This window comes from Bombus vancouverensis, chromosome 11 (genome assembly GCF_051014615.1).
Source record: "Bombus vancouverensis nearcticus chromosome 11, iyBomVanc1_principal, whole genome shotgun sequence".
Lineage (NCBI taxonomy): Eukaryota > Metazoa > Arthropoda > Insecta > Hymenoptera > Apidae > Bombus > Bombus vancouverensis.
In genome coordinates this window covers 12,655,270-12,667,458 of record NC_134921.1, presented here as the reverse complement: position 1 = coordinate 12,667,458, position 12,189 = coordinate 12,655,270, and the positions used below count along the sequence as shown (strand labels likewise).

Here is a 12,189-nt window from a genome sequence, read left to right as displayed (position 1 = left end):
ATAACAAGCTACTCGGGTACGGCAACACGTGTTGGACCCCTTCTGCTACGGTTACTATTGCCGCGTTTACCACTACCGATCCCTTTGATCGCGAACATCCTCTACAACACGCCGGATCTCATCGATTTAACTCGATTAGATCGATGTAATTACTCACCTACCTTCGAATATAATATCAGCCTGATATTAACTTAACCTATTTTTCTGTCGTACTTAGCATGAATTTAATCGGGATTTTTTTAATTAATTCCAACTTGCAAAGCAAATGACGAAGCGCCATTTTTCCAAACTTTTCTAATTTTAATCAGGAAAGATACTCTCCAGCCGGCCCGGTAAATCATAAAACTTATTACTAACGTCTTTCCAGAAACTGGATATTCTTCCAATTTGTTTTACCATTTCCTTTCAATTTATTTTTAATTCCCTCCATTAACTAAGGCATCCTAATTAGGATGTTTCTTCAAAGTTTTTCAATCTCCTTCGGATTTTGTTGGAGAAACTCGGTTTCGATGCTTGGAAAATCCTTTTAATGCGCGCAAATCGAAATATCGTATTTAATGGCAAATAAATTCTAATAATTCTGTATCGATAAATATCGTGCAGAGATTTATTTATTGACATCCTTAACACGACGGAAAAAGGTTACAAAGAGCATTCGAGCGTGTTTCGGATTAAAAACAATTCCAACTTTGAAATTGAAAACTGAAAGAGTATAAAAGATTCAAATTTCACAAAGTTGTGACATAGTTTCTCAGTACCCGTTTACAAAGGCAAACATACCAAATAGCTTTTCGATATTTTTGATCTACCGATATATCTCAACTAAAATATTGGAAAACTTTGTCGCGAGCATAGTAGCTCGGTAAATAATGTAGAGCTTTCGAATACGATTTTTCGCATCTTTTCTAGAATTTTATGAAAAATTGAATAACGAATGTATTATACTATCATACATTCATATTTATATCTGTCTAATGAACGTATATACAAATTTGTTGCTACGACGTAATCGATACTACGAAATACAATATTTTAACAGCATTATAAAAATTTACATCGCTTCTATCGATAAGAAATTCAAATGGAAAACAAATGTAAGGAAGAAATGAAAGGGAACAGAAGAAACCTCTTTGATGTTACTTTTTTCTATATGTATTAACATCTAGAAATAGAATTTATTATTTATTTTATTTTCGTTTCAGATGCATAATTTATTTAAATATATACATATTTAACAGTACTTTGTAGCATGATTCAACAGCGGTTTTCATTCAAATTGATTTAAAAATGGAAGCATACATCATTGACTTTGTCGGTATACATACGCATAAATGTATATATTTATCGGGTGTTGTAAAAACAGGAAAAAAATTCACGTTGGTAATAAAGTTTTCTACCAGCAATTAATTACCGAACACGACCTCTATATGCAGGCCAGTCATGCGCAGATCTTTGCTCGTTGAATATTTCTTTTTCGATATGGCTACCGAAAGGTTTTGTCGAAAACAAAATTAAAGAAGCAAAAATCTACACGGACAGAATTACTGAATATGATCATCGTGCATTGGTAATTCGGTAAGTCAAGCTTATTCTTTTTATTTCGATGTTATGGGAGGTTATAATTTAAGGGTAAAGTCGTCGAAAGAAATGAAAAAAAAAAATAGCAGTGTAAAAGGGAGAATTAATTAAAAATCAAGGGTTCGCCATTTGGCTATGATCGCTTGATTGCCAAAAATTAGCGACGCGAGTGAAAATACCACTGTATTATATTTTTATGGATTAAATCGATCGAACAGCCTTTTGGTTACCTGTATTACAGGTTGTTCCGAAATTTTCATCATGATTTTGTTATTCCTATTATGTTATTAGCAGCATAATTTGTTTAAGCAAGCACCGCTTAATAAAAAGACACACATTGTTTATATAAGTCTCGTTTATTCTCCTATTAACAACAAAACTCACAGCTTTATTCGTATTAGCTGTGTTCATTCTATATATAACATGATTTTATTTCAACCTGAATGGCTATGTTTTTCTCTTTTTATTATCAGTCGCAAAGTAATTTTAAATATTAACTTTGTGTGATGTTAGTGTCTTTACATGGTGCACTTTGTTTAATGTTTTGTGGTACTTGTGTATTCTGGAAACATTATTGGAAATATGAGGTTTCCTTTCTATCGGTAAGTAGCTAGGGATTGATTCCTATATTCCAAAAAAATTATAAGTAGTAGTAATAGTAATAATAATAACATAAATTACTTCTTATTTAAAAAAAACAAATCTCTTTTAATATGAATTCCTTTAGGAGCCCAATTACTTTTTAGAGTTGTTAGCCTAAATATGTAAGTACATATATAAAAATTGATTTATATTATGAAGTGTGTTATAAGAACTTGTTTAAAATGTATTTAAGTATTTGTGTTGTATTTTCTGTTGCTGAAATTATCTATTCAGCAATATTTTACAGCACTTATAAGCAGTTAGCATTAAGCTATTTGCTTTCAAATATAAAGTTATAATAAACCTATTTAACATAAAATTTACTCGATAGAAACTTCACATTTAAATAATATTATATGTGTATATAAATTGTTTAAGTATTATAGTATATACAACATTAAATGGGTAAGTATAGTTTTTTTACATCTGTAGCTTTATTATAAAAAACTTTGAAAAAAATAAATCACAAATGATTAAATGAAATTGCTGCTGCAGGGTTGGCTTATAAAATAACGTTATTATTCTGTGAATATATCGTTTCTACAGATATTAGCGAGCATTGACTATATGTATATTACTTTTATAATTTCAAGTTTTCTTTAGAGTAACTATATATTTGTTTCCAATTTATTATTTATAATTAATCAAGAATGTATTTTTCTATACTATTAACTTTATGTACTTTATAGTAATTGTAGTGCAATTAACTAATTCTTATACTTTTATGCCAGCCCTAATGCTGCATTGTTATCATTCTCAAACATGATAGCACTTTTATATTTTCAGAAAACTCAGCAACAATTTTTCATAGACGTGGTTAACCATGCAAAACTTTGATGATCTGGATATAGAGGGACGCAATCCCTCTCATTTATCTGAAGCAGATAAAGAAAAGGTAATGCGTAATAGGAATTGTTTGTAAAAGATATTGTTATTTATTAGAACCTTAGATATATTGTAATACACATTTGCTAAAGTTAGATACATACAACATATCTAATCCAAAGCAGAATTCGCAAAGGAAATCTGTGTTTCTATAATAAAAAATCTTCTACTACTTTCATATCCAAATTAATGTTATATATTTATATTCTGTGATATGTTATTTGCCCATTCTATAAAGTGTTTATATTTCACAGGAAGAATATGATCGAAAACGTTTAATGAGGAGCAGTGTCACTGCCGAAGATGGCACTCTCAGACCTGTATATTCTGAGACAGAAGATGGTGATATATGGTGTCATATCTGTAATATTGCTCTATTTGGAGCTCATAAATTACTAAATCATAATATGTGTAGTCGTCACAAAATGAAATTAAACGAATGGCCATACCCAGTATTGTTATGGTCCAAACGGTCAGATATTGTGAAAACAGCCCCACCTGTTCAATCGACGGCTATTGGTGATGGCTTGGCACCTGGTGAACCAATACCGCCTGGCATGGAAGATCAAATAACTAGAACAACTACGATTCAGATGAGTCTGGATCGACATAGAAGTTCACCGCTTGTTGGTCTTGAATATCTGCTTGAACTGGTTGACAATGACTCTTGTGAACCCAGTTATACATGTGTTTTGTGTGATAAACGAGGTGATCCTCGCACTGTTATGGCTCACATTACCAGCTATAATCACAGAATAACTTATCTAAATAGACATTTTCCAACAATATCGCGAGCAATTACGGAATTACCGCGTACTCCTAATTATAAGCGTGGAGCTAATGAAATATCTGTGTTAGTGGCAAAGAAGATCGAAGAACGATTTGGAAGATTACAACCGCAGTTGGTCGACAAGAATCAATTCGAAAAGAGTAAAATGCAATACATCAAGAGGGTCTATCAGGACTATCATTTTAGGTAAGTCATGATATTTACCTTTTCACATTTTCGGCTTTCTATACGGTCGAACATTATACGAACATCGGTTCGCGTGATTTTACGAATGTTTATGAACGTGATTCAACAAGGTGCGCGTTAATGATCTTCGTAATTTAATTTACTTTTCCTTTAAATCAATGGCTGTTTCCTACGTGCAGGGAAACGCCAGAATTAACATTTATGGATGTTTACGATGTGCGATGGGTAACGAACTTTGAAGAGAAGATGGCAGAAATGACTGGTAATAGTAGTTCAAAGAAAGGTGAGTATATGACAATCTATATCTTCAATGTACATCGTTTGTGTATTTACAAGTATTGAATCGTTCAATAATCTTGTATTAAGATTCTCAACCTGCCAATGAGAAGCAAGACAATAAACATAAAAGTGAAGATAAGAAAAATGAAAAATCATCGCCGAAGAAAACAGACTCGAAGTCAGATACCACTAAATCGTAAGTTAATGCTTACCTTTGATTACGAATTGTGTATATAATATTTTGATTTAACAGGATTCGTTTAATGTTTTTGTCAATATTTAATTTTTGACATTTTCTTCGTTTAAATAAATTTGACGAGTAATATGATAATCCAGAAACAATATAAATATATGAAATATGATCATATGCCTTCCTTCGTTAATAAAGCCACTCAAAATCAAGTGTTGAATTAATGTTTTGTCTTTTTTTAGGGGTTTCAAGATCCGTATTCTCACAAGGGATAAATTAAGTATTCGTAAACCCCTAGATAAAGACGAAGAGAACGTGAAAAAGTCCCCCAAACGCCCCTCCGACGAGACGAAATCTCTCTCGTCGCTTTCGAGCATATCAAGTAGCCCATCGCCATCGCGTTCGAGATCACGAACACCTATTCGTAATCGTAAAGCCAGTTCAGTAGATAAAAGTGGGAAATATCGTAGTAAATCGCGATATTCGCGAGATCGTACGCGTTCTCACACTCGTTCACGTTCGCGTTCCCCAGAACCTCTTAGGGAGCGAGATAAGTGGGACAAATATCGAGAACAAATCAGACGTGCCGAAGAAACTCTTGATCGCGCGTTGAAGTTCCACGAGAAAAACCCAGAAAAGCATCCATCTTATCCCGACGAATGGAAAAAGTTTTGGAATAGGCGATATAAAGAATTACAAGCCGAAGGTAAAGATCCAAGCAAACATGACTTTAAACCGGAGTGGATCGAGTTTTGGAATAAACGAATGCGGGAAATTCATAATGAACAGCTGCAACAGCGGAAGGAAGAGATCAGGAAACGATTAGAATTGCCGGAAGATAAGCCACCGGAAAAATGGATTCCATCGAGCAGGCGCGACAGATCGCCTAAAAGAAGTCGCCATCGTGTGGAGAGCGATGACGAAGTGGAGTATGTCGGTACGAAAACAATAAAGACGGATTATTATGATCGTCATGACATTAGAGAACGTGATTACGCTTACTCTTCATACATACGTGGAAGAGGAAGCATGTATAGAAGCACTTATTATCCTCGGGGAATTCCACCACGTACCAGACCGATACATTACGCGACACCATATCCGGTAACAGACAAGTCTCCGAGCCCTATACCAGACGAGGTATTGACCGAGGATTTAGAAGTTGTCGGTTTATTGCGATTACTTACTGCACTAGAGGGTCAGTTAGGTTCTCTTGGACCAAAGATAGTATCCCTTCTTTCGAAAGCGTTAGCAGCGGAAAAAGCGAAACCTAATTCTGCCGAGGAATTACTGTATGACGAAGAAGTGTGTGTATTGTTTGAAACGGTTAAAGAAAAATTAAAAGGCCAATTATTTGCGGGAATGATAGAAAAAATGGCCATAACGCCAACAAAAACCGCGATACAAAATATTGCTCAATTGCTGCATAAGGCAACAGAAAGCAAAAAGAAAATGGAAGAGGAGAAAAAGAAGAAACACGAACTAGAAGCTGCCAGATCGACGAGCTATATGCCTAGAACAGCTATCTACCAAAGGCCGGTTGAGATAATTACACCCGCCATTAAGTCCGAACCCGTTAGCGTACCTGGTGTCGGAACTGTAGATAAGGTAGCTATAGCTCAACAGATAGCAGCTGCTTTGGTAGCTCAAGGTAGATCTAACGTATCGCAGGAAGAATTAGAAACTCTCATTAACGCAGTTGTAGGAATGGCTGAGGCATCTAAAAATTCTGATAAACCAGTAACTACCGCAGATTTCGTTAAAGGACTATCAAGTGGAAATAATACTCTACCTGAGACTACAACGCATGCTGCACCTACTGTTTCAACAACGGTGGATACAGTTGAACGCCAAACTTCCAGAATGGAGAGTTTATCGGATTCGGACTTGAAATCGCTTTTACAGAATTTTAAAGACCTAACCACTCAGGAACAACATGGACTTATTAATTTTTTAAAGAAGTTAGAAGTAACCGACCCAGTTCGAGTAGAAAAGTTAAGAGCGTTTGTTAATTTGGGCATGACGTCGGTAGCGTCAGCAGTACCAAAAATAAAATCTCCAACGCCAGAAAAAGTGGAGATTACGTCTAAGTTGAATAGGAGTATTTCTCCATTCTCCGGACGTAAGGCAAATCAAAATCTCGTAGAGGAGGAAGATAAATGGAAACCTAAGATAGATATGTTCGCGAACGATGACGAGGAGGAACAACAGATTAAAAATGACAGTGACGATAAACAAAAGACGAAGTTAGATTTATCAGATGATGATGATGATTACACGTTTGAAGATATATATAAAGCAGCGGATAAAAATGTTAGTGAGAATGAAAAAGCGAAGAAAAAGTCACGAGCGTTTTCGAAATCATTGTCAAATTCGCCGCGATCATGGACGCGCTCTCACTCACGTTCGAGGTCACGTTCTCCCGTAAGATCAAAGGAATTAACGAAAACTAACGACCCAAATGCGATTTTAAACGAGACGAAGCGACTGATAGCTAACATAATGGGTGATCTTCCAAACAAATACGTGCCAAAATCGCATCTACCACTCGGAAACGATAATTCTGAGAAAAATATGGCGAAACCGGTAGATTCAATGTCTAACACATCAACAGCTGCAATGCCGAGTTTTTATAATCAAGAATATGTTCAAAATAATCAACAATCTTGCTCCCGTCCACAAGGACCTTCTTTAAGTTATCCAAACATGTCCAATCAACAATTCCAAAATTATCCTCAACAAGTTTATAGTGGTAATCAGGGTTACATGGACAATAGTTATAATTATCAAGGATACGGTGGTCTAGGGAATCAGGGTCAATACAGTGGACCGTCCATGACATCGAATCAATATCCGACTCAACAAAATTACGATACATCAGCTTACGTTGGATCGGCCACGGCTCATTCTTCCAGTTATTCACAGCAACAACAACAACAACCATACGGAAATTACGTGCAACAACAGCGTTTCTATTAACGTGACATTCGATTTACAGGCTAATCGAGAATATACAGAAATTTTACATAATTGTAAAGCTATTTACAATTGTTAAGGGATTTTTACCTTAGACACTATTACAGTGTCTAATGTGAATGTTTAAATGTTACTAGTTCAAGAACTCTAATCAAGATTTAGAGATGATCAGGATCCTGTTGAGTTTATAATTTAACAGAATTGATGTAAATACGTTTTAATGTAGCGCTCTTTTTCACTACTACGTTAGTAGAGTAACTTTTTCACTACTATGCCAATCAGAAGTACCCTGATCATTTCTACAAGAAAGAAAAAAGGTTAATAATACGCTTATTTCATTGTCACAGGACTTCCCGATATATTTCACATTTACATTTGTCGTTTCTCTTCGTGCAGAAAAATTTATTTCCCCGTCGTTTTTTATACGTTTATAATCGCGCATCTCGCCCTCGTCGGTAACGAGAAAATTAAATACAAAAGAAAAAAAAAATACAATGAAATCTTTCTTAAAGTGTATCGCGTACAGGCGTGGAGTGAGTGTTTCTAAAGATGGAGTGTTTTTAAAAAACGATCGATGTCAACGGGACGAAAGTAAGTAAAGAAAAAAAGAACTTGAAACGAAAAAACGACTACTTTATACTACAATTTTGTTATGCTAATTTTAATTCGATCAATTGTTCATCGTTTTATAATTTAGCAGTTTCAGATACGTGTGATAAAATATCAAAGGAGTCGAAAGTAATGATGTTATTTTTACAAGCACTTTTAATGTTTAAAAAAAAAATATATATATATATAATATCAAGGGTAACTATATGTAATTTTACAGTAAAAAAGAAGAATTGTAAAAAGCATTAGATTAAATGAGTAAACTACAATCTTCATTTGTAAATACTTTTAAGCGTGTAAGTTCTCCATGTATCCGCAAAACTACAAAGATACAAAAAATCCTTAAACTCGGTAGTGTTACTAGTGAGATTAAAGCACATAAGTTTAATTGTATAAAGAAGGAAAAAAACACATAAACGAGTTATATTTCTTCTTATGTTTCGCATTTCTATTCTAACAAATACTACAAAAAAGGCAAACAAAAATTACGCATTCCAGTCTTCATAAACGAATAGGAATCTGACTTGGACACAGAAATAATCGATATATTAATACCATGTGGCTGCACAGTGCACACTGACTAGAGAGTTACAAAGATTTCGGCTATTTCGTGCCTATCGATGCACACAGAGTACCATGTGTCGTATCACAACGAATCGTATAATTATATATATATGTATATATATAATTATATTAATACATATAATTATATACATACATATATATATATATATTAATCAAAGCTCACAATGCGGTTCGTACAATATTTACACGTTTCTTTACAGACTTTATCGGAACGTATTAAAAAATTGTCTACTTCGGTACGAGACCTCTCATCTTTGGATAAACCGGCGCTGGGATTTGAGGGATCTTTCCAACGCTTTTAGGTCGTATTTTCGCGGATTGTAAACGTGGTTTCGATCTAAGTTTCGCACTAGACGCATCGACGTCAATGTCTCCTTCGTCTCGCAACGCTTCTTCGAGAACAGCTTGAATCGTAGGTGCGATAGCGGGTCCTTGATAGTCTAGCGTTGTTCTAGCTGGCATATCTAGGTCTAGATTCAATATATTTTCACCCGCATAACGACTACCTCCTCCCATGGCTAGAGCAATTCGGGCATATTCGGAGACTGGCCTACGGGCACCAGGAATCGACGTGGGTCTCCTTATCAAGTCTACGCTGGATGGTTCTGTTTCCTTTACTACCCAACCGTCTTCTTCTTCGTCGAGGTGAATTCTCGATAGGATCTTATTCTTCTCTTCGTCGGGAATGAAATTCTCGATTATAAGATACTTTAGTTTTAGTTCCTTCATTAGCTCGTGTTGAGTTTGTTCTAAGTCTCTTCTGTCTCTGTTGAAGTCGTTAGTGACGTCTTCGAGTTCCTGCTTGAGAACTTGTAACTTATTGAAACATTTCCTGAGCTTCCTCGACTTCACATCCACTTCTTGTTGCAAGTTCGAATAAGTTTCTTTCACGCCTAGCATAGTTAGCTCTTCGTCCTCCAGTTTCTGTTGCATTTCGACCTCTCGTTTCTTTCTCTCGGCAATTTCCGCGGCTTTCTGTTCCAGTGTTCTCTGTTGTTCGTTAGTATGGTCAATGATATTCTTACCACCGCAAAGCATCTTACTTTCCAAATCCTTTATTCTCATTATGAGTGCCTCCGTCTCTTGCTTCTCGGCTTTCAATTGTTCCGCAATTAATTTCTTATCCGTCTCTATTTTATTATCCTCTCCCCGACTGTCTTCCGCTTCCGACTCTGAGTCCATGGCTTCGTCTCCCTTCTTTCTCTTCGATTTCTTCTTTCGTCTCTGCACAGTGCCCTTTTGCGCCAGCTTCTCCTTCAATCGGCCGATCTCTTCCTGATACTGTCTCAATAGCGCGTCCTTCGGATCTTCGTTTATTTTTGGTTTGTTCTTAATGTTCTTCGCCCGATTCGCGTACCGTAACGTTGTCAAAGACTCGTCGTAATTGTAACTAGCGGGCCCAATGTTTGCAACCATGATGGTCTTCGAGTTACCACCTAAAGAGTCCTGCAGCAGCCGCGTTAACTTGGAATCTCTATACGGCACGTGCGTTGTCTTCCCGTCTACCAGGGCCGAAATTACATTTCCTAGTGCTGATAAGCTCAAATTGATTTTACTGGCTTCCTTGAGTCTCTCGCCAGAGGCTCCAGTCTTGCTTTGCCTTTCACTGCCCGCGAGATCTACCAGGTTCAAACGACCGACCCTAATCCCACTGCTATCATCAATCGATCCCATTTCAATAGTGATCAAAAATATCGCGTGCGACCTGGAACTATGTTCGTTCATATTCGTCGCGCCAATGGTTCTATTCTGATTTCCGGTGTTCATCAACTGCTGAATTTCAACGGCGCTCTTGCACACCGACGTGGATAGGTCTTTAACGAATACACCAGTGTCTGGTTTCTCCTTCAACTCGAATCGGAGACTCTGATCGGGCTGCAAAAGGTCGCGAATCTCTTCCTGATATATTTCAAGGTAACTAGCTCTCACCAGATATTGCATGTTCTCTGATCTGCCTATGTGATTAAAAATATGCTCGAACGATCGTGGAATTACACCGCGTCTCTCGTGATCGCTCTTCAGGCCCTCCATGGTGTACGTCTTGCCTGTTCCGGTTTGGCCGTAAGCGAAGATGGTACCGTTGAAACCGTCAAGAACCGAGGATACCAGTGGCCTGACCGTTTCCTCGTAGAGGTCTTGTTGGCTGGAATTCCAGTCATAGACCGCATCGAACGTGAAAACTTTCACATTGTCGGTGGAAGGATCGTCCCGCGGATGACGAATCTCGACCACTCCCCTCGAAGGGAATACGTCGACCACACGCGTATAACCACGGGCTAACTCCTTCTCGTCCATCGGTCTGCAACGCACGACCACCTGGACGCGCTGGGTCACGACGTCCGCCGAGCCGCTCGTCTTCATGCTCTTCTTTTTCCAGGTTTTCAGCTGGTTGTCCGACTTATCCATGTTGACGGCTGATACGACTTCACCTGAGAAAAACGCAACGGTGAGACTCTGGACTCGAGCACGCATGCAACTACTTTGCAAAATCAATACTTAATCCCATTCGACCCATTGCAAAATCGGTGAAATTGTGAAATAACCGTATCGTAAAAAGTGATAGTTGATCTTGTAAAGAAAACGGATAATATCGTGTTTTATGAATTAATAAAGGTTTTATGGAAGCAACGTGACGTCTCGTTTGTTTAATTTTACGATTGTACGTGTACTTCTTAGCAATTGTTGCCGTTAATGGAAAAGTGACGAACAAGGCGCCGGTTGACGTAACTGTTTGTACTTGCGTGATCTTTAGTGTGTAGGAGTAGTGTGTAGGATCCGCTGCATGGTCGTTGATTAATCGAAACACAATTGTTTTATTCCGCCGACGAAAGTTAAGTATCCGTTTCTTCGTTAACGACAAGGAGCGAGAGTACTCGTAAGCATCTCGTAATTCACGCATATTCCGATTTCTTTTTAATTACGAATTAGAATTAAGCAGAGAAATCGTAAAAATTGCGTTGGAATGCGGCCGCGACTTTGTTAACGTTTAGCGAGAAACTTTCTTGATTTTTCGAAGCATTCTTTGACTAGATGCTCTGTTATTTTTAACGGGAAAAAAAGAAACGAAAGTACGTACACGTAGTACACCTTAACCAAACATCGCGTGACACGTTCTACATAAATGTCGGGACTGTATATTTTTCCAGCAATACACACTTACCTTCTGAAGTTTCTCAAGCAACAAGCGCACGCACGTACAAGACACGTTACTATAAAGGTACGACGATTTTTCGTCGTATCCGCATGTTACCCTTATCCGCAAAGTATTGATCCATTATTTGCTTTCTAGGATTTACACTAACGCGCGCTCTTTTTATTTCCACTTGTTCGAACACTTCTAATTCGTGGGTTGGTCTGAGTTCCTCCTTTAATCAGAGCACGATGCTCGAACGAATCATTAGAACGGTTGACGATGCATTGCGATAAAACGCAGAAACAACCGCATCGTATTTTGACAGGAAAAACGTAT

At 37.1% G+C, this 12,189-nt stretch overlaps 2 protein-coding genes across 5 annotated transcripts; one reads left to right on the top strand and one right to left on the bottom strand.

Moving 5' to 3' along the window:
• The first annotated feature begins 1,417 nt into the window (after positions 1–1,417).
• Positions 1,418–11,348, top strand: LOC117154859 (uncharacterized protein CG7065-like). 3 transcript variants are annotated; one of them, XR_013059467.1, is made up of 7 exons: positions 1,418–1,575; positions 3,007–3,115; positions 3,360–4,081; positions 4,261–4,364; positions 4,448–4,556; positions 4,793–10,634; positions 11,098–11,348. XR_013059467.1 is itself a non-coding variant. In XM_033330217.2 (6 exons), the coding sequence occupies exons 2-6, from the start codon at positions 3,044–3,046 to the stop codon at positions 7,527–7,529; spliced, it is 3,744 nt and encodes a 1,247-aa protein (XP_033186108.1). In that variant the 5' UTR covers positions 1,418–1,575; positions 3,007–3,043; the 3' UTR covers positions 7,530–11,348. The 3 variants fall into 3 exon arrangements, 1 of the variants encoding a protein (XP_033186108.1); XR_013059466.1 differs by having other exon boundaries at positions 10,743–11,348; XM_033330217.2 differs by having other exon boundaries at positions 4,793–11,348.
• Positions 7,520–11,192, bottom strand: Klp68D (kinesin-like protein 68D). 2 transcript variants are annotated; one of them, XR_013059468.1, is made up of 2 exons: positions 8,870–11,192; positions 7,520–8,811 (listed from the first exon to the last, which is right to left on the bottom strand). XR_013059468.1 is itself a non-coding variant. In XM_033330224.2 (1 exon), exon 1 carries the CDS (start codon positions 11,124–11,126, stop codon positions 8,949–8,951), a length of 2,178 nt encoding a protein of 725 aa, XP_033186115.1. In that variant the 3' UTR covers positions 7,520–8,948. The 2 variants fall into 2 exon arrangements, 1 of the variants encoding a protein (XP_033186115.1); XM_033330224.2 differs by having other exon boundaries at positions 7,520–11,126.
• Positions 11,349–12,189: the final 841 nt, after the last annotated feature.